This window comes from Vombatus ursinus, unplaced genomic scaffold (genome assembly GCF_900497805.2).
Source record: "Vombatus ursinus unplaced genomic scaffold, bare-nosed wombat genome assembly UNPS02014792.1, whole genome shotgun sequence".
NCBI lineage: Eukaryota > Metazoa > Chordata > Mammalia > Diprotodontia > Vombatidae > Vombatus > Vombatus ursinus.
In genome coordinates, this window is record NW_020954570.1 from 15,684,371 (window position 1) to 15,708,027 (window position 23,657).

The following is a 23,657-nucleotide window of genomic DNA, read 5'->3' on the forward strand; positions in this document are numbered from 1 at the left end:
AATATACTTTAAATTATTTTTCTTCCATTTTAAAAATTGTTATGACTTGAGTGTTTATTGATAGCGTTAATCCCAGTTATTCTGAATGGGATTTCTTTTTGTGCTAATGCCTCGTTTTGTTACTGCTATATTGAAGTTCTGTTTCTTTGCCAACCCTCCAAGATTGTCTAATAAATCATCATGTAGTTTATAAACGGTAACAATTTTGTCTCCTCATTGCTGATGTTCATACTTTTACTTTCTCTTGTCATTTTTATTGCTAGCATATCTAGAATAATGTGAAATGATGGTTGAGAAAGGGGCATCATTGCATTGCCACATTATTTATTGTAAAAGCTTCTAGTGTTTATTCAATGTAATTAGTACTTGCATTTCATTTTACATCTATGCTTTATATGATATTAAAAAGGACATTTCCATGATTTCAGGTTTTTTTTTTTAGCATAAATGAGTGATTTTTGGCCAAAGGTCTTTTTCTTCATCTACTGATATCACATAATAAAGATTTTTAATGTAATAAGATATTCTAATTTTTTTCTTAATGGTGAATAATTTTTGTATCACTAAATAAATTCAAATCAGTCTTACTGATTTTTTAAAATTAGGTTATTGTAGTCTTTTCCTTAGATTTTGTTTAAAATCTCTGGATTGATATTCATTAGCAATATTGGTCAATAGTTTCTTTATTTGTCCCTTCATTTTAAAAAATGTTAGGAGGATATTTGACTTGTAAAATAAATTTTGTAGAGTGTTTTTTTTCTCAAGAATTTTTGTATCATTACTAGTAATTGTGTTCTTTTATAAATCTGTATAGATTAGGTTCCCCCACTCCCAATTCAGTAATTTCCTTATGACTTATTCAGTTTAGCTTTCTGAAGCTATGTTGTTAAATTTATTTCTTGTCCTTCCTGTCTATCTAGCTAGCTATCTATCTGTCATATTTTAGGTAATCATATTTCCTTTAAACTCTTAGTTTTGCTACATTTTGGTTATGTGTAGTATTTCTGATCTTTTTAAAAAAATTTCCTGTCTCTTAAAAATTATTCTTGTTAAATTTTTATTTTGCAATTTTTTTTAGGGACGAGGCAGTGAGGTGAAGTGACTTGCCCAGGGTCACACACCTAGTAAGTGTCAAATGTCTGAGGCCAGATTTTAGCTCAGGTCTTCCTGAATTCGGGGCCAGTGCTCTATCCCCTGCACCATTTAGCTGCCCTTATTTTGCTATTTTTGTCTTTCTTCTTTTTATCCAGTGGGTTGGCCTAAAGTTGATGAATTTTATTATCTCTTTAAGAGAAACAGTGCTAATTTGATCACTCCTACATTTTTATTTGCCATGTTATCAATTTTCCTACCAATATAAAAGATGTCTTCCTTTTTACTTATTGGGGTATTCTCTTTTATTTTTTCTAGCTTTAAGCATTATATTCTCATTTTGCTCATCTTTTCTTTTATCTGGCGAATTTTTTGGGACATATTTTTATTTTCCTAACAGTATACTAAAAATGTTATTTTATTCACATTTTAGACTACTATTTACTTATTTATAGATTATTGTTATGACTTTTTTGACTACTAATTATTCATGATTTTATTATTAGATTTTGTTTAGACCTACACATTTTGCTTGTGTTCCTTATATTATTTTTAAAAACCACTATATCATAATCTGTGTATATGTTTAATGTTTCTGTTTTTCTCTATGCATTTATTTCTCTTACCCAATTTTGTAGTAATCTGTGATCTGGGGAAATATATATGTTCCTAAGATGCTTTGTTTTTCAAACTTGATTTTTCCTGGTTTTTGTTCAGTTCTTTATTTTCTTTTTTATTTTTCTGCCAGATTTATTTAGCTCTGAGAGAGGAATTTTGATGACTTCTTTATTAAAATATTACTATATTTCTTTTTGATTTCAGTTATATGTTCCTTTATGTATCTGCCATTTCCTCCCCTTACCCTGAATTAGACTGTGAGCTTCTTAAGGCAGGAGTTCTCTTTTGCTTCCTTTTTCTATCTTTATTGCTTAGCATAGTGTGTTTATTGATTGATCAATTATGTCATTATGTTTTATAGTGATGTTGTTTCATTTTGTATGGTACCTTTATGCATAATTTAATTTTCCTTTATCTCTCTTGCCAGGGTGACTTTTTTTGAGGTTTTTAACAGAACAATTGCAACTCCACCTTTTTTGAAATGCCGAAACATAACAATTTTTGTTCCAATCTCTCATTTTCATTATGCATATTTTTATTTTTAGATGTTTTTTCCTTTATACAGCAAATAGTTGGATTTTGTTTTCTTAGCCATTGTGCAATTCTGTTTTGTTTTATTAGATTGTTCAATCCCATTCACATTTAAAGTTTTGATTCTTGTTTGTATTGTCTTCCAATTATTTTTCTCTAGTGATTTTTTTATCCCTTTCTTCCCTTAAGTCAGCAATTTTCTATGATTCATTTTGCTTACAATAAGTTAATTTTTCTCTGATGCCACAGGATCCTCCCTCATACATATATACACATATGCACACAGCACATATACAAATATTCCTGTTTTTACTAGGCTTATCCCAAGTTTCATGAATGTTCATAAATTATGAGTTTCTGTATCATTTTATTTACTTATCACTACTTTCCTTCTTTTAGCCTTTTCCAGATAAGAGTGATGAAAAAAGAAGATTATCAGTGAATACCTTTCTGATATTTATTGTTTTTGTGTTTTGCTTTTTGGTGAGGCAGTTGGAGTTAAGTGACTTGCCTAGGGTCACACAGCTAGTAAGTGTCATGTGTCTGAGACTGGATTTGAACCTGGGTCCTCCTGACTCCAAGGTCAGAGCTCTATCCACTGTGTCACCTAGCTGTCCCTCTTTCTGATATTTAGAGAAAAGAAATTCTTTGAAAATTAAATTTGATTATCGATGGGATATTAAATATTTTAGGGCATAAGGGATAATTCCATTAAATTGTACAACTAAAGACCATTGCCAAACAAACTTCTTATTCCCTCTTCTCTATGTAATAAATAGTGTGCACTGCAGTCTCTTCTGTAGCATTTGATGACACTCCAAGAAAGTAATTGGGGAAAAGGTATAAATACATATCCCTGAGTAGCTAATCCTTAGAATGAAGAACAAGGAGTAAATAAGTAGTATTGTTATCCCCAGTCACAACATGACATACAGTGATCATGTGTTAATCCACTTCTCCAGTGTGTTTTCTTCTATTTTCTGAAGGTGTGATTGGTGCCGTGATATATATTTTTCCCGTTTACTCACCATTGCCTATAAAGGACATACCTCCACACATTTTGCTGGGAGTCAGTACATGAGAGACAAATCATATAAACTAAATTAGCAAGTTTCTTGGAACCTTGGACTACATTTTCAAAGAAAATTAATTTATTAGAACATTTTTTTTTGGTAAATAAGGAAATTAAATGTTGAGCAAATATTGAGCAAATGCTGATGTAATCTTCAGGTTGTTAGTGCAGTCATTAAAAGTCAGGAGCCTGAAAGATATGCTTCCCTCAGCCACTGTAATGACCACATTTCACATACATTTATTAATGCATTAAAGTTAACATCATGTATAGTAATTCATGCAAAGAGACAGAGTTATTGCTCTTCTGCCATCATTTTCTGACTTCTTTGATTAAAGCTTCAGCCATAATATTTCATGAATGTTGTTTCTTTCCTTTTAGTGCATGACATAATTTTAAAGAATTTAAATTCCATGCTGAATTACCTCGTGAAGAGAATTTCACTGCAAAACTATATAAGGCACTCAGTAACTTTTGGGTAGCAACTTAATACTTTTTTTTTCTAAAGTCTACAATGCTGCTCCCAGGATATATTTTTCTAGACCGCTTCCCTGCCCCTTTGTCATCTTTCTTTAACTGCTTCAGTCACCAGAACAAAAGGAACTAGAAACTTCTCTTGCATCTGCATACTAGTACCCTACCTCCAACACACACACACACACACACACACACACACACACACACACACATATACACACACACTCTCTCTCTCTCTCTCCCTCTCTGTCACTCTTGTCTGTTTCCCTCTTTTTATCCTCCCTCTCTTCTTCCTGTCTCTTTTTCTCTTTCTTTCTTCCTCTGTCTCTCACTCTTGATATATATATGTCATGAAAATACTTTTCTTAGCTTATAATTTATTCAAATAAAAGCAACCATTTATTACAAACTTTATGAGAAAACAAAATGAATCCTAAGTTTGCAATTATACAAAATACAGATATTTATATATTAATAAAAATCACTACATTTACATAATTATAATTAAAATAGTGATAAAATGTCAAATGATGCTAAATCAAAAAAGAATAAAGATTAGATGAAAAAAATAATAAAATGATGAAGATGATGACTGTAACAATTGTTATTGTTCAGTCATGTCTGAACATGACCTTGGGATTTTCTTGACAAAGATACCGGAGTGGTTTGCCATTTCTTTCTCCAGCTCATTTTACAGATGACAAAACTAAGGCAAACAGGGTTAAGTGATTTTCCGAGGGTCACAGAGCCAGTAAGTGCCTGAGGCCAGATTTGAACTCAGGAAGATGAGTCTTTCTGACTTAAGGCCCTGCACTCTATCCACTGCACCACCTAGTACTTGGCTATTAATTCTGTAGGTATTGATGTTGCTTGCTACTTTTGTTCTAGGTGTTATGTTCTGTTTTTCACACATTTTGGAGGTTATTTAAGTAGTTTATACATTTTTGAAGGGTCACTTTAATATTTGTTGTTGTTTAAATGATTCCTTCCCAATCACTTTTGGAGCACTTTGAATGAAAGGATTCTTCTAGGTGGGAGATGAAGTAGGACATTTTCTGAGCAAGCTTGTGTGATAAGGGATCAAACAAGTTTTGTATCTCTGGGATTCTGCTATGTCAAGATGTCTCCTATTTGTTAACTCATTCTCATTCCTTTCTATCTCTATTTCCTCTCATTCTCTTCTCCCCAAAAATCTCTTGAGCATTACAGGGATATACACTATTGTTTTATTGCTTTATTCAAAGTCCTTTATCCCTTTAAATCTCCCTTTTTCTTGTCATCATAATGTCTACTGTTCTTTTCTCTCCATCTCCCTTTTATAGAATCATAGAATCTCAGTGTTGGAATGGACCTCATATGTCATTCGGTGCTTGCAGTAACTCTCATTTATCACTTTAAGGTTTAAAAAAATGCTTTCTTCACAACAATCCTGGTTTAGAGGTAGTATAAATATTGAATATTGTTATCCCATTTTACAGAGGCCGAGAGGTTGAGTGACTTGCCATGGTCGCTCAGTTTACTGTCAAAGCCAGGACTCAAATTCAGTCCTCTTTACTCCAGGGCCAGCAGTCTTTCCACTATGCCCCACTACCTTTCTTCTTTTGTCTTTAAATTTTCCTACAAATATAGTTATTTTTAATTAGAGATTTTAAGGAATGAGACATTTACCGTGACTTGGCCAGAAGTATTTCTTGATACCATGCTTGTACTATGACCATGAGGTTTCTATCCTTAGGAATAATTATGATTCCTTTGACCAGATTAATATGAACAATAAAATTGCAATAGTTTAAAAGTACTTAGCTGGCAGTTTTCTTAGGGAAAAATATGTTTTCATTATGAAAGGAACGTCTTTGGGTAAAACTATGTTATAGAAACAAAAAAATTACTTTAAAAAAAGTCAAATTCTGAATCACTATTTAAAAAAAGAAATAATCAAATGATTTTTTATACCAGTGACACTGAACTGTTAAAAACAATTTCTGTCTACAGTAGAATTTGAAAATAAAGTTGACATCAATTTGTAATACCCATTAATTTATTCCTTTTGTAGTGGGTTTATTACAAATTGTTTGGGTCCCTTATTGAACTTAAAATCCTTCCTATTTGATTCCTCAGTGAGTCCATCTATTCATTCTCTGATTCCTTTAGTTAAAATTGCAAAATGAGTACTTTCTTCTTTACCTTTCTCATTGGGATGGTATTAGGTAAATGAAATTATTTCTGAACTTACAGAAGGTCAAAAAGCCAGAATCTCTCAAAGGCAAGACTTAAACTTAGGTCTTCTGGGTTACAAATCCAGCTCCAGCTCCACAATACATTGGTTCCTCTTCTCACTAATTAAAAATGCTTGCATTAAGTTTGAAGTTTAACTTTAATTTTGCTATTGAATATCAATATTGTGAAATGCTTTAGGACTGTATAAATTAATAAATTTAGCTGTTTATATAATTTTCTTTTTAAAGAGGTAACAGAAGCAGCATTAGCATCTGAATTGGATGGAAGAAAACGATAAATTGGCAATGGGTCAGATGAGGGTGACTGCTGTTATCCAAACAGAAATGAGTTGTCAACTAAATACATTTTCCATTACAAATAGATAAACAGATGGGATCCACATCTTTCTGATTATTCCAGTATCAGGTCTGTCATAGCAACCTGTGAAGGAAATTTCACAGCCCTGGGCTTGCTGTCAATAAAATCTTCATTTATGTTTTGTTTTAGATAAAACCAAAATAATGTTAATTACTCCTGCTAGTTAAAATATATACCACAGTGAAAATAGCTATTATATTGTATCACACACTCACAGGATCTTAGAATTTGAAGGGACCTTAGAGAGCCTCTAATCCAACCCCTGCTAAGCTTTCCTATAACATTATCAGCAAAATGAACATTTTATCTGTTTGAAGACCTCTACTGATATAAAACCCACTGCATACAACAAGCTTTTTTTTCTTTTGGTTTATACAGTTGGATTAATCTCAAAAACAATAAAGGTGTACGTGTGTATGCAATAATAGAAAACAATGATCAAAATGCCATTAAACAACTTGGCCATATTTATATAGAGCATCTCATAGAATCCTAAATGCCTAATATAATCCTGAGCATTGAATATAGTGTTATATGTGTTTGATATGAGTAATATATGTTTGTGAAACTTGTAAGAAAAAAGATATCTTAATCAGTTAGAATGTTGAATATTTACAATCACTTTGCAGAAGATATAAACATTTGCTTCTCTTTTGAAATATAGATGTTTATATATGTACATGTTTCTGTGTATACACACATACACATATACATATGTATATATATACAAACACATGTGTGTGTCTCTGTGTGTGTGTATATATGTATATATACATTATATATATATATATATATATATATATATATGGACAGAGAGACAGAAAGACAGAGAGAGAGAGAGAACAAGACAGAGTTTGTATGTCAAGCACAAGGATAGTTGGACTGTACAGAATTTGGCATAAAATCCCACTAAGTGTTGCTCTAAGTCTAGCATACTTCATTGCCAATCATAGGACATTAGAATATTTTTTTCCAGATTGCTCTCTAATTTTATGGGATTGAGGGCAACATTTGAAGCACATTTGCTTTTCTACATAAGTGCCTGAGGCATATGCTGGCTACTACCAGTATTTGAATGTTATGCCTTTCAAGGAAAAAAAGAAGAAATTTATGATTATAAGTCTACTCACAGTCTTTCATACCAGTTCATTTGCTTGCTTGTTGTGTTGAATTTCATATTGCTGCTACAAACCTGACTAAGACCACTGGAGTGCAACACAGCTGGTCTGGTTATTTTTGCTGTCTTAATGACTGCTCTGATTAATTGTATGGCAGTCAACTAGCTATTAATATGACTGAAAAACTTGACTCAACCACAGAATCAGTAATTTAGGGGGCATATGTTGATGTGACCTTAAACTTTAAGTTCAAAGAAAACATTAAAAAAATCTTCCAGGTTTTTAATAGTAAAATAATAATAATAAACACTCATGATAATACATCTTTCTAGCTATTATCACATGCATTATGATTGTGCCATTGTTCATACCATTTTCTTCTTCAAATCCTACAATTCAGACTTTATCAAATTTTCTCCATAAAGCATACATAGCTAGATCCTTTCTTGGAATTACTTTTGTGTTCTACCAAATAGCATTAGCCAGCTAAATATTATTTTCTTCTGAGTCTTAGCTATGTCTTCTGAGTGTTAACTATTTAAACACTAGGAAAATATCTTAGGAGCAGGTAGGTGGTGCAATGAATAGAATGCAGGGCCTGGAGGCAGAAAGACTCTTCTTTGTGACTTCAAAGCTAGCCTCAGACACTTATTAGCTGTGTGACCCTGGGCAAGTCACTTAACTCTGGTTGCCTCAGTTTCTCCTTTATAAGAACCTACTCCAATATCTCTGCCAAGAACGTCCCAAATAGGGTCACAAAGAGGTAGACATGACTGAAAAACAACTTAGCAATAACGGAAGTCTATTGTCAATCCTTTACAATGCTTAGCTTATTTTTCTGCATATGGTAGGAACTTACATATCTTATTTGATCAATGGCCTTTTGGGAGGTGGAAGGAGTGGAGGAGGACAGATGGTACATGGTGTCTGAGAATAAAACCAGTTTAATGTCTACTCCCTCACCTCAATACTGTAAATTATCTCTGTCACATTTATCTTCAATCACTGAATCATAGGATATCATTTTAAAGATAAAAAAAAAATTAAAACAAAGTGACAAAATGGCTTGGCCAAAGTCATACAGCTAATTCCTGGCAGAATGACTTCCAGTTCCTTGGTCTTTCCATTATGTCATGTTATCTCTACTTTCAGGAAAATATTAGTTTATTTAATGTTTTCCAATATAGAACCCTATCACTTTAAAATCTCACAGTCCTAAAATGCTGCATTCCTTGTCTACTTTTCAGAGACATTCTCACACTGAATCAACAATATCATTGCACTTTGGGAGGCAAGTGAATAAAACTATAACTCAAAGACCTTTTAAATATGAAATAATGAAAGAATACCGAAGGACAAGAAGTAAATGAATGGATAATGGCAAAGCAAATGATAAAACATGGGAGATTATATTTTATTGACTCTTTGTATAGTTATAGAGGAAATGCAGTACAAATACTATGTTTCCAGAGTGGAAATCTTGTGAAATGGAATTACTGGATTTCTATTAAAACAAAAAGAAGGCAACGGGATGTTTTCCTGACATGTGCACATAACTGAAATGTTAACAAGTTTTTTATTTTTTTTCTCAGTGGAAGAAGATATATTTATAATGATGTGCACTCTCCTTAAGTGCCTGAAATAATCAACTTGGATCAGGCTTTGACATTTTTTCCTGATTATTGAAGAATTCTCTTTTTAAAGCCCTCATTATTCAGAGGAATAAAGTGATTTTATATCCTTTCTCTGTCATTGGTAGACTGTTCTTTTCCAGTAGCTTTCTTTTTGCCAGATTGATGCTGCAATGAGAAATTGAACTGTAGGTTAGGATTTGCAGGAGCAAAGTGTAAACTTCATGGAAGCAAGAGGTCACATTATATATGTGTGTGTGTGTGTGTGTGTGTGTGTGTGTGTGTGTACGTGTGTGTGTATATAATATATGTATATATATATGTGTATGTGTACATTTATATAATATAATATATAGAGAGAGAGATGAATAGTAACATGTAATAATTTGTGCTTCTTTTCTTCAGTGTCTGACTAGATATCATAGTCTTTACTTATTTAGGTATGAAAGGAAGAATGGGAAATTAGTTTTGTCTTTATACAGATCTGAAAAAAAATTTATGTCAGAACATTAATGAACTTGAAGACACATATTCAGATACTTTACCAGCCCAGTATACACTTCATTTTTATGTGAACTTTGAGTGTTTTGAGAATGTATTTAATGCAATGAAATGCATAAGAAAAAAAGTGAGCCAGAGATATTAATATGCAGAAATACTTCAGAAATTAGAAAGGACAATCATGTTATTTCATTCATCATTCTAAAAATAACATATGTGAACTTTATGTTAGAGTGAGTTGAATTGTATTTAAACACTTTTTCCTAAAAGAAAAGTTCCTTTAAAATATTTTAGATTTCATAATCAACTAACCGTGATTTAAATCTTAGCCACCAAGGGTTTCTGTTATAGGATCAGAGTTATTTCAGTTCCCTGTTTGAAATAACACTTTCAAGATATGTATTGATGTTTCCTTTCTTGTAAGTGTTATCAACCAAAAAGCAAGTCCCTGACTTAGGTCTTTGATAAATAAGGTGCCCTAAGGTGTATGCTATTAAAAAAAATCCCCTGCTACTTAAAATCTCAAAGCAATATATATTATTTTGATATCTCTAGTTTATCTCATTTCTACAACCTTCTCAAAATCTGCCACACCAGGCTTATAGAAAACCTTTGTGGATTACTATGTTGCTTGAAACTGCTTTTTCCCCTTAAACTCTAGTTGTACAAAATTGTTTTCATAAAAATGTTTAATTTAAATCATACAATTGACTGACCTGGGAAGGAATAGTGTATTCTATATAGTATAGCATGTAATTCAGGTTGCCTATTTTCCAAAAATGAGAAAAGAGTCCTTATTGGTTCGAGATCTTGCAGCTCAAATGATGATAGGCGTTAAGGTTTTGTTAATGCGTGAGTCAAAAGTATCACTGGATAGTAAGTTAAATGGAAGTAATGAGTGGCATTTTAATACTTATTTTCTGGACACAGATTCTCATCTAAGAAATTAATTTTTAAAATAGTAGTTAACTAGTCATCTTTAGGACCTTTGAAAAAGTAAATGGTGTGACTGAGGTTTATTAAAACACTATGTATTACCATGCTGGGTACCACTAGTATTTTTTTCTTCACCTGGTATGAAACAGCTTTGTATGTTCATTTTCAGTGCTTCTTTTCATGCACACCCTTATATGAGTGAATGTTTTATATTTATTTTTCATTTGTCCATTAATTTCTTCCTCTTCAGGTGCAATCTAGCTCCTGTGTTGGAGTTTGCTGCAGATGTGGGAACTAAATCTGATTTTATTACCATGAATCCATCAGTTGTACAAAGAGCATTTGGAGGCTTTCGGAATGAGAGTGACAGAGAAAAATTTGTGCATAGACTATCTATGCTGAATGACAGTGTCCTTTGGATTCCTGCTTTCATGGTCAAAGGAGGAGAGAAGCATGTGGAGTGGGTTAATGCATTAATCCTTAAGAATAAATTGAAAGTGAGAACTGCCTATCCATCACTGAGACTTATTCATGCTGTCAGAGGGTAAGTGTCTGGAAAAGACTGGTCTGTCCTTGACACAATGGAACTCATAACTTAAAATTTTCCCTAGATGGAAAATAGCCTCAGTAAACTTTCAAATAGACTTTTTACCTCTAGTATTTTTATAATAAGATTGTTCTTTCCATGAACTAAGACTTGGGTTGTTTATAAATATATATCCCCTTATTTACCCTTTTTCAAAGAAAGTAAGTGCTTAGAGCTTCATTTATACTACCTCAGGAACAAAATATAGATTATATTCTTTCCCTATGACCAACTAAGAATAGCAGAACAGCAACAACAACAACAAAAAATGTTTTCACAACATAATTGACAAGTTTTAAGTATGGAAAAGATAGCAGAAGTGCCAAATGGCTAGTGGGCAATATTGTAGAGACGTTAAGTGCTAGGCATATTTAAAGAGCAATTAAGTCCCATCTGTAGAAATAAGCGTACCAGTGAGAGAGAAGTCTGGCTGAGCTAATAATCCTTAATGCTTCCCCCAAAAAAGTCACAGATGCTATCCTCATGAATTAAGCCAACATTTCCTTTCATTAAAAGTAAGAAAAAAAATATGAGAGAGGGGGGAGGAGAAAGAGAGAGAGAGAGACAGAGAGAGACAGAGACAGAGACAGAGAGAGAGAGAGAAAGAGAGAAAGAGAGAGAGAGAGAGAGAGAGATTCTCATTAAGAAGTGGCAAAGGGTCTAACTCAATCTTGCTTGACTACCAGTGGTAGTTTAAACACATACCTAACAAGTAGACCCTAAATTCTATTGAGATAGTTTTCCAAGCACAGAGTTAAAAGTGATATAAACTAAGTCCAACTTCATGATTAAACAACTCTTGTGATGTCCACTTTACTATCAAGAACTGCAATTCATAAACTGCAATTAAAATTGTATGTAAGTTGTTTTGTTTTTAATTACCCTTTCCTTCAAGGATTTAATCTATCCCTTGCTGTAAACCTTTGAAAAATTCCCAGAGGAATGAATGTCTCTCAACACTCTTTTTTGGGTCTCCACTTGATTGATAAAGTATTTACTCTCTGAATGTTGGAATAGAAAAATGAAGTATAAATTAAGGAAGAGAAAGTATGTATGATAGAGAAATAATAACTACCTATGAATTTTTAATACATTACCCGAGTAATATAAGTTGTTATATAAAAACGATATGATCACATGGAGAGGAATAATAACTGATATTTTTTAAGCATCTTAAGGTTTGTAATATAAGTGCATTCTCTACATTAACTTGTTTAATCCTGACAACCACTTTGTGGGGAAGTTTGATCACTCTAGGTATTTTCTTTAAACTTTAGAGTTTCTTAACCTGGGGTCTAATAACTTAAAAATATCTGTTTTCCTAACTGTATTTTGGTATGATTAATTTCCAATGTAATCTTATGGATTTTATGTATTTGAAAACATTATGAGAAGTAGTCCATAGGCTTTGCCAACCCGCTTCAGGGTTCCATGATATACAAACATTTAAGAACCTTTGCACTAACCCAAATTAAAACGAATATTGATGGAGAAGCATGTCTGAGCATGGATCTCATATTTCCACAATGATAGCTATCCTTCTTGCTCTCCGGAGGTGGGAACCTGTGGCCTCAAGGACTCATGTGGCCTTCTAGGTCCTTGGGTGCAGCTTTTTGACTGACTCCAAGTTTTACAAAACAAATGCTTTTATTAAGAGGATTTGTTCTATGAAGTTTGGATTCAGTCAAAGGGCTGCACGTGAGGCCGGAGGTTCCCCACTCATGCAGTCTAGCCTCGTGAATCTTCTATAGTCTTTTAATATTATGCATGCTGCAAGCACACATTACCCAGGTAATATCAGTTGTTAAGTAAAAAAATGATACTCACTTGGAGAGTAGTAATAACTGATATCCAAGTACATATATAATGTTTCCATATTGCAGAGCTGACACACAGACTTCTGGGAGGGTTAGTGCAAAGATACCTTCCTTCAGTCAGCAAAGTTTTCCCAATACATTACCCCCCACCCCACCCTACCCCATATTCCCACCTCTACCCCTCTAGTACTGCTGGAAGCTGGGGTATATACATACGCACATACTCCTATGTGATATGCACAGAATTTTTTCCAAACACAGTCAATGTCATAAAGACTTGTTTAGAGGCTGTGTGCTGTGGGGGAAGAGGTTCTCTGCTAGAGTCTGTCAAGCTGGATTTGAATCCCAGTTATCTATGTGACCTTGAGCAAAGTCATTTCACTTATTTGGGCCTTCATTTCCTCATCTGTAACATGACAGGATTAGACTACTGGACCTCTAAATTTACAATCCCACAGGTTAAATTATTACTTTCCAGAGATGGGAACAAAGCAAACAAACTTGTATTAAGCACCTACTATGTTCCAGGTACCATACTTTACAAATATTATCTTATCTGAGCCTCACAACAACCCTAGGAGGTAAGTGCTGATAGTATCCCCATTTTTGGCTGAAGAAACTGAAACAAACAGAGGTTAAGTGACTTACTCAGAGTCACAAAGCCACTATATGTCTGAGGCCAGATTTGAACTCAGGTCTTCTTGATTCCAGGGCAGTCCTCTAGCCACTGCAGCGCCATCTTAGCTGATTAGGCAAACTAAGGTTCACAGGAGTTAAATGACTTGTCCATGGTCACACATCTAGTTTATACAAAAGACAGAATTTGAAACCAGGTAGCCTGAGACCGAAAACCCTGTATCCTTTCCATTATACCATACTGCCTTTCAATGTATAACCACTCACAATGTTGGGAAAATACTTTATCTCCATCATGTCTGACATTTCAGTATTAATTTTTCTCCCATGTCTATCAGACTCTCTTTTCCTCCTCCCCTCACCACCCCCTCCTACACACACACACACACACACACACACACACCTTATACTTCCATTAATTTTAGACAGAGATGAAATTTTTTTATAACTGCCTAAAGAAAATTTTTGCAAAATACTGAACTCTGCATTGTCTAGCTGTGCAGGAAACTAATGATAAATGATAAGGTTGATCTGGTTTAGAGCTCAATACACCTTAAAGTCATATTCATGTTTCCCAGTGCATTCTTACTACTGAAAAATGAAAAGAAAAGTGTCATGGAGTCTGAGCTAGTTCAGCAAGTTGGAAAGGCTATGCAAAGTTTTGTATGATTACTAAGATTACATGCAATAATGCTTTGGAACAAAGGCAGAACCACCTCTGATCTCTAGTACAAATGGATTCAATAAGAGCTTTTTCTCTCAAATTTTGCGCACAGTGGCAAAGCCATTTAGAAAATAATTAGTACATCACAGCACTAAATGTATTTTTATTCTGTTCACTTTTCTTCCAACCCCAACGTGAATCTAAGCTGCTTCATGGAGTCTTGAGAGGCTTGTTCCAAGGAGTGATACTTCTAAAACTCTCCCCCCCGGGGAAGCCATTCTTGTACTTCTTATGCTAGTAGTTTGGGATATTGTTGAGCTGAGCCAAACTGGAGTTGAAGCTCAGGTCACTTCCACCTGCACAGGTAGCTGCTCAGTTTGTTGCTATTGTGTTGGGAGAGCTACTGCTCCCCCTTTATGAGCCAGTTGATTGAGGAAGTCCTTTGCAGTAGCCAAGTGTAAGATGTAGCTCTGGAGAGGCAGTATATATGATGATGTGTATAAAATAAATCAAGCAGAGAAAGTACCCACAGCTCCCCTACACCATGGAAATAGAAGAGAAAATTGTTCACACAGTATTTGTGAAAGGCCAGCACATAACTGTTTCAACAGATAATGTACTCTAGCTGCTTCAAACCATGTCTAGAGAGAGCTGCATGAAGCCCCAAGAAAAGAAAACAAGGAAGTATGAATCACTGATGAAACAAAAGATGAACAGGACTTTAAAGCAAGGTTAAAGCTCCCCAAGGCCTGTTCTTTAAGTATCTTTTTATATCTCATTTGTGTTTGTTATCAACAAGCTCAGTGATAAATACAATTTAACGAAATAGCCTTGCCCAGAGAGTTTCGTTTCCTCTGTTGATGAATAAAATTTGATGACCTTCCTGTAGGTCTCAGGGATCCCAGAACAGACATTTTCAGTCCACACATAATCACAACGCTGAAGTCAGAATACCTTTTTGGTCTGTACTGTATAGAAAGCTTAAGTAATTAAGAAAGTAATCACAAATAACTTCTCTTTAAAAACACACACACATAAATACACAGCCATCTTTTTAGCCTTGGGGTGTCATCTCAGAAGCTTTGATATTATCAGAATTCATTATTTAAACTCAAGTTCCCAGCAGTATAATTGTTTTCTAGCTCCAAACTACCATTCATATGAAGTTGTTGTGTGTTTTAAATTTGTCTCTTCATAGAAGTCAATAAGTCAATATATTTCTTTCTACTTTTTTAATGTGGTGAAATCTTTTCAAAGTCATGTTAAATGAAATGGGAAGAGACATTTATCATTCTGAATTGGAACTAAAGTGGAAAGTTTTGAAAGGCAAATATAGATACATTAAAAATTCTATGTGAGGTCCATTCCTGATAGAGACAATTGAAATTTTTGTGGAGGGCATGAGGGGGAGGCAAATATTTATACATCAAAGAACCAATAGAAGAATGAAAGATCTACTTGAGGTAAATAAACTCATCAGCAAATAAAAGGGGATTTACCTGATATCTCAACCTGGAATTTTGCAAATAGAGCAGGAACTAACCAGATAGCTACTGGGCTTAAATAAATGGGGGCAGGGGAGCAGCAGTAATAAGCTGAGCCAGAGATTCTCCTGTCATTAACCAGTTATTCACGTACATTAACCTTTTGAGATCTCAGCTAATTTCAGAAAGGCTTCAGCTACCATGGCAGTAGTAAAATTCTCTTTTCACAAAGTTCTGTCTCTTCTTGGATCCTCCTCTTTCTCTTAACAGAAAAAACAACAACAACAACATTACTGATCCTCTTCTTATTCCTGTTTTTATTTATTCACATATAGACAATGTGAATGCTCAGATGCTTAGTACCATTATCTAGTCTTGGTCTATTGTGATTTCTACTCTTCTGCTCTTACTGTCCTTACAATCTTTGCTGTTACCTTCGTCAAATTGTCCTTGATCCTGCATTTCTTTCCTCTCTCCCCAATTATACCTAGCAATTATTCTAAGTTCAGAGTCCATCAGGGAAAGTGAAAATCAGGATTGATTTCTCTGACAGGTGTGTATTAACATGTTCCCAAAACAAACTTGTTGGAAGAGACTGAACTATTAGTTAGCTTGCTTCCTGATGTGCTAAGTAGCAAAGTTACTTTATAACTCCTAGTTTCACTGAATCGTGCATCTGGGAAACATTGTGAAAAGAGATGTGAAAGTTAATTTACCCCGACTTTGTGTGGTAAATATTAAACATCTTCCCTGAAGCTTCAGGGTCAAATAGGTGGAAAGTGGGAATGCTGTGAGAGAGAAAAGAGGTGACAACTAGGGAAATTCCTCTAAGGAAAAATAAGGCAGATTTCCTACAACAGTTCTAAGATATAGTTACATGTTTGTCCCTGATTTGGAGCTAGAAGTGGCACATTCAAGTAGCTTCTGGTCATTTATCTCAGAACCCCTAGAAGTACAAACTAGAATTTCAAAAGCCCATAAACCAAAAGGAGGAAGGCACATCCAGAGACTATGACTTGTGACTGACCACATTAAGATTTTTTATTTTACTAATGTAAGAGAGTGCTCTACATCTTAATCCCAGGCAAGGTAACTATCAAGATGTTCTATGCCCTAATACTTTTATCAGCTGAAAACACTTACTTGATTGAGTTATAGAATCAATCAAGCAATGGCATAAGATAGGTGTTAGGAATTTCTAGCTGCCTCTGGATGATTAGAATCAATCAATCCATCCATCAATCAAAAGCATAAATTGGGTGAAATCAACCTAGTTAAATAAGTTTGAAAGAAATGAAGTGCTTGCAGCCATTAGATACATGTTTATATATGTGTGTGTGTCAGAGAAAAAGATTCCAGCAGCCATATTCTAGCAATTATTTTGGAGTCAAATTTTGTTGATTGCAGGCTTCTTGTGCAGCAAGGGAATGAGAGGTGGGGTAAGCCCAAAGACCTTGTCATTGGGGAAATTGTACCAGTAACAAACAGTGCATCCACTTGGTAACTAAGAGAGGACAAATAAGACACATGGAGAAAAATGCAGTTCTGGACTCTAAAAGGGTCTCGACCCTTGGATCCCAGCAGGGAACTTCACAAATCCAAGGGGGAACTTCATGGGACTTCACAAAGGGCACAAAGGCTTTGCATCCAACCAGGAACTATTACCCCTTTACTACATTTGCTCTTTAAGCTGCAGACCACTTTTCCCTGAATTCTGTATGGACTTGGGAGACAGTATGATGCCATTTTCTGAAGAAGTTTTGTACCAGCTGTTATCATTATATCACCTTAGTGAATACTTGTTTCTTAAAAGTAATTAACTCTAGCTGACTAATTGATAATCAATGAACAGAATGGGGGCTTGGGAGCAACAGTATTAGAGAAACCTCCTGGCCCCTCGGCTTACCTCTAGAACCCTGGAATGAAACACAATCAGCAACCCTCTGGGTTTTTTTTTTTTTTTAACCCTGTAGGTAAAACCATCTTGTTTTCAGGAGAGTAAGACTAGAACTTAAATTGTACTAGACAATTGCAGCTAACTTGTTAGGTTTTACCTCCACTTATCTCTCATTAGAACTTAAGGTCAAGCCATATCTAAGTTCTATGCAAAGGAAAACTCACCTTTTTGAAAGTATTTTCAGACAGAAAATTCCTTAGCCTTTCTCAATAAACTTTCTAGTTCCTGGCTACCATGGATGTCAGGAAATTTATCATTCAGCATTTTCCTGTTGCTTTTAATTCACTTGGTTTCCATTTAAGGATTTCCCGATGCTTATAAACAATTCAATCTTCTGAGCTCAAGAATGAATGATTAGAGAGCAGAAAATTTTATTTATGCTTATAAAATAATAATATCTAAGCTTAAGTTTACTATTTCAGTATCCTCTTTCATCTAGAAGGTAAGACTGAGAAAAGAGTTTTCAAGAATGTGTATGCGAGTGAGATTTTACTACTTCTGACAAAATTGGTCTTGAAAAAACTTAAAAGCTAACATAACTGCAGCACACAACAAATTAATTGAACCTATGTAATAAATGTGGATATGTTGCCAGAGCTTACTCAAAGCCTTTCCAGCATAGTAGAATCTGCACAACTTGTGTTCATCATCAGAATAGGACCTTGGGGAGGATAGATTTAGGAATATAATTATAGTATAACTATGCCAAGTAGAGAAAGAAAAGATGCATAAAAAAATCTTTCAGGAAATAATGCTTTTTTTCTCATTTTTTGGGAGGTTCAAGCCTATTTCTTTGACAAGAATATAGACTCATCATATGACATTACTGTGTTCTCAGTTAATCTGATAGATTTATTTACCATTATATACTTCTCGTTTGATAAGGTATTTGTGTTATAGCTGGGTTTTCCAAAGAGTACTTATTAACTCCCTAAAGCAGTATCTGTTCAATATCCATTAACTTGAAATGTTTGATATGTTTTAACATCCCTCAGCTCATAATGTAGCCTCTTATTGGCAAGGAGTGATAGGACGTTTTTTTTTTTTCTCAACCAGAAGGAGTGACAAAAAGATCATAGGAAATGGAAACCTGTTGGAAGGGGGAAACACTAACTTTTGAGCCCCATGCAGAGAAAGCAGAAGGGGTGGGGGTGGGGGTTGACACCATCTAATTGCATGTGAATGGAATTGTGACTTCAAACTGAATATAATCCTGAATAGTTAGAACTTTATATGGCTTACTGACCACTTTAAAGAACAATCTACCTAGAAAGGATTTTGAGGTTTTTCTTCACTGCTGCTGTTACTAGTACCTGGTGGTAAATTTATCCTTTCTTCACTTCCTTCCCTTCTCCTGACTTGTGCATGCCTGGCAAACTAATATTGATTAACTTTTGGAATTTTCTGCTTTCTTTAAACTTTATTTACTCTCTATATTTTATAACACATAAAGATATACTTTTATAAAGATAAAAATAAGATGACATCTATTTCATTCTTAGCAAATGTTTGATATAAAAGAATAGACCATGCATTACAGAAAGAGAAAAAAGGAAACCAATGGACCAATAGCCCTAGACCAATAACCATGAACCTATACGGAAATTCTTTCTGTCTCTGTCTGTCTGTCTCAACTTCACTAACAAAAGCATCATATGAATTATAGCGAGGTTAAATCAGTGTCCAACTTCCTACTCACTTACTTCTGTTTAAACTGGTGTCTTTCATGCTGAGAGTTTTATGCTGGGAGTCCAGCTGTATAATTACATATACATTTGACCTCCTTAAGAGGGAAAGTTTTCTAGTCAGAAGAACCATGTTTTTGTGACTCAGTTAAATTTATGAGCAGATAGAACTATAACAACTCCTCCTCCTGAAAAAAAAAAGCAATGCCTTCTCTTATCTCCTAATTGAGACCTGAAATATATGCCATATTTAGAGATAACAGCTTAAAATAATAATAATAACCCCTTTCAAGAAGGAATATGTTACATCTTCCTAAGACCATAGGTTGAATAGCCATTGCTAATGGCTTGTACTCGCAGAGGGAGATTTTCTTACCAGAAGTTCCCTACAACAATAATATCAAAACGCACATACTCCCTGCCCAGCCTCCCCCCTCCAAAAAGTGGGGTATAAGTGACTGATGTTGGATACTTATTTCAGAGCTAGTTTGCATTAATGAAAGAAGGAAAGGTCATAGAGTTACTAAGGAGCCTAAGAAACAGGAGATTTTGGAGAGATAGTAAGAGCCTAGAGAAAGGAAAGAAAGAAAAGTCTGATTGGGTATAGAATACAAATTTAATCTACTTCATAAGGTTTGATCAAGCCTGGCCCTGTTTTGATTCACACCATGGTCTTTTGTAAAGATATAAAGCCTCAGGTTTTACAATCATTTGTGATGTTTACTGCCAACTAGTGGGAGTGCCTGACACCACTCTGGCCTACCCTGTCCCTAGTGTCATGGTGTCAAGCACAGCCTATGTCTACCACATCAAATTTTAAGTTAGCCTCTCAGATTAAAGGAGAGCAAAGAAAGTCTGCTAAAAGTCAGGATAGTTTATGAGAACAGTTTATGGAGTGAGCATTTCCATTGTACTCCATTCACCTACTCCAACAGACTCATAGTTTCTGTTCTGTTTTTAGTAATGAGAAATATTTTCCAGGGACAAATTTTACCATCAGTGACTACTTTATGGTGACCATTCACCAAGCATAAAAAAAATACTTAAAAGGTTTAATTTCAGAGAGTATAAATTTCCATTATAGAGTACAACATTGTCCAACTATTGAGGATATATTTTAAAGAGCTTGTATTACTTTTTTTATTTTACTTATTTTAAAGCACACTATTATAAAAAATGTTATTCACCTGATTTTTCTTTCTAGAGAAGTACTAAAACTATCTACTCTTTCTAATGGGGAAAAAGAGTAGGAGTGTTGACAGCTTCAATTCCTATAGACTTTTCCCCAAGGACAGTAAAGAAAAAAGTGTACTTGGGCTTCATTCTGTAACAGTTTAGAAAAAAAATTGCCAAATTAAATTAGGATTGTAGTGCAATACAATAGAGTCTTAGATTAATGATTATGAAAATTATTCAGTTATGTGAAGACATCTCTGCCAGAATTATAGTAAATTTTCTATGAAGGTCATATTTCTAGAAATGATTTAACAGTTACCTTTAGCTTACTCTGAAATGACCAAAAATACATAATATTCACTGCTGTCTGTAATATTATAGTTTGAACTAACTTAGCCTTAAGTTTTCTTCTTTTATTTCTCTAATATGATGTGTTTAAAAATATAAGTTGCATTTAAAATTCTTTCATGCATTTTACTCCATGTGCCAACACACTCTAGTACTCAGAAAACTTTTTTTTAACAGAAAATAGATTTAGAATTTCATGTGTAACAGTCACAATATGACAGGTTATTCTGTTACCCAAATATTTTGTCAGCATTACTTGAAAAAAATGTATACCCCTTACAAATATTAAAGGCAGAACTTGAAGATCATAATGATAATAATTAAGAATTGAAGATGCTAACCAAGACTTCTCTATATATTTTAGTACTTAACAGTTTAGATCAAAGAAGAACAACAAATGGTGGAATTCATAGGTGCTCAAGTCAAATAACCTATCATCATTAATAAAGTTAGTTTTACAAAGATTGATTGCTGAAAACATTTTTCAGGATGATCAGCTATAAAATCTTCTGTCTCTTCCTTTCATTCCCCCTCCCCCTTAACTTGTAACATATGCTTATGGCAGAAATGCTTTCAAGTACAAAATTAATTAAATATACTTTTAAAGCAAATAATCAACACATAATATGTTTCATGCAAGCATCTTAGTAATGCACATTGTGTAGTATTTCTATCTTGGAATATTAACAAAGTGGAAATTTTCTAGGAAAAAAAATTCATTGAATCAGTAAGATACTTCTATCACATAATTATACCAAAAATTCAGCAGATAGGATTTGAGTTGCCTTTCATAGCTCACATATATTCTCTACGTAGTTTTCTTTGAATAATTCCCAAACAGCAACTGAACTTTCAGCTTTCCCTTCTGAGCCCAAAAAGTATCTCCTTTTTAATGCTATATTCTATCTTAGAACGTGCTGGCAGACATATACACAAAATGTTCAAATTCCAGAATGGGATGGAAATTAATATGAAGAATCTAGAAGGAATTATGCCATAATTGTAAAGTGAAGTAACTCAAATAAATTCCTGGTAATGGTGAGAAATATATTTTCAAAGGAATTTTTGCTTCATTAACGTATGTCTATTTCTCCTGACTCCTCATTTCTCCAATTACCTTCTTCTGGATTTCCTAACTTCTGCTCAGTATACTGAGAAAATGAGTGTTCTGGTTCTTCACCATGCCAAGCATGTTAATGAATTTTGAAGGACACTGTGACTGGGAAGAGAGAAGGTATAGAAATAGGGATAAGGCCTGTGATTTCATTGCTATAGGGGGCTCCTGGTGAGGAATTTCCTCCAGCAATGCAGGCTAACACCTCTGCATCTTCTTGTTTCAGAAAGTTATCCAGAACACTATTTGCCCAGAATCACACAGATAGTATTTGTCAAAAGGAGATCTTGAGTGCAGGTTTTCCTGTCCTGGCTTAGAGACCAGCTCCCACTATACTGTGCCACACTAGGGAAAGGAAATGAAATGTTCTGGAAAACAGAACAGACAGAATTAGCCAAGATACTGTTAAACTTCTTCCTCACTTTGTCTTCCATTGATTCTATGTAGAAACAAAAGTTTAGGTTTATTCTTTCTACTACTGCCCTGATGAAAGTCTTGATGAGGACAGGAAAGCTTTCACAATCAAATATAGGCATATGAGACTTTTGTGCAGAATACTGTAAATGTTTCAATACACCAACCTCTGTTTCAGTCTACAAAGCAATAAGGCCATGTGGTCTTTAACTCTGGCAGCTGGAGAGTTGGAAAATTATTTCACTTGTTTCCCCAGCGTTGAAACTCACAGTGAAATAGACTACCTCAGAAATTTGTCACCAACCTCTGTATCCTCAGCTTTATTATTTGTGTGTCATTGTGGAGTTTCCAACCAAGCTCCTTAACCATGATGTTTCTGGTGGTACTTCTGAGAGAAATACAAAGTTAGAATGTGAAGGCCTGTCAAAACAAACTTTTTCTGGCACAATGACCTTTCCATCAAAAACATAGATCTCATTTATTAAAATATTTTCTTTTTATTTTATGTCATTGTAGTATAAATTAACCAATACAAATTCAATGAGAATAGTGGCACGTGGAACAGCAAAATCAATAGCTTTTATAGGGTTAATCTGTTCTGGTTTATTATATTTATCAAATGCAAGTGTGTATAATGGATATTTTATATAAAAATCTCTTAAATGGAAGCTCTAAATGTTATTGACTAGAGGAAAAATGCTTACATTCTCTAGTACAGAGGTTGGCCTTGAACAAGCTTCCAGATAAGATTCAGATTTTAACCTTTATGGTATCTGTCAAATGGTATTTATTTTATACTCCATATTTTGTAGCCTGAACTTCACTTTTCATCTGGAAAGTAAATTCTCTTAACCTCATTCATAATAGGTTTGACATAGCACAGTTCATACATTGTAATTTCTCCGTTACGAATTTTTGAAAGCATTTTGACAGAAGTTTAAATAGTTTCCCTTTTTAGGGGCCGCTGTACCATTGACATTGGCTTCCATGCAGGAACAAATTTCTTATATAGCTCTGATAAACATAAAACATCATAGCTATTTACCATGAAACAAATGAAAAATTAATGCTGGTAGGAAAGACTAGAGCCGACTGGGGTAGGTGAAATTAATTTTCACCTTAGTAATAACAGTATAATTAGAAAGAAATAAAAAGTAATTTATGTTAACCTTGTAAATAGAAAAAGAAATAATCATAATGTAATA

At 34.1% G+C, this 23,657-nt stretch overlaps 1 protein-coding gene across 1 annotated transcript in view; it reads left to right on the top strand.

Moving 5' to 3' along the window:
* The window catches only part of ST8SIA4 (ST8 alpha-N-acetyl-neuraminide alpha-2,8-sialyltransferase 4), a 135,929-nt gene that overhangs the window by 69,799 nt on the left and 42,473 nt on the right, over positions 1–23,657 (top strand). The window contains exon 4 of the mRNA XM_027869148.1: positions 10,822–11,115. Coding sequence (XP_027724949.1) covers positions 10,822–11,115 — 294 coding nt within the window. The remainder of the gene's footprint in view (positions 1–10,821; positions 11,116–23,657) is intronic.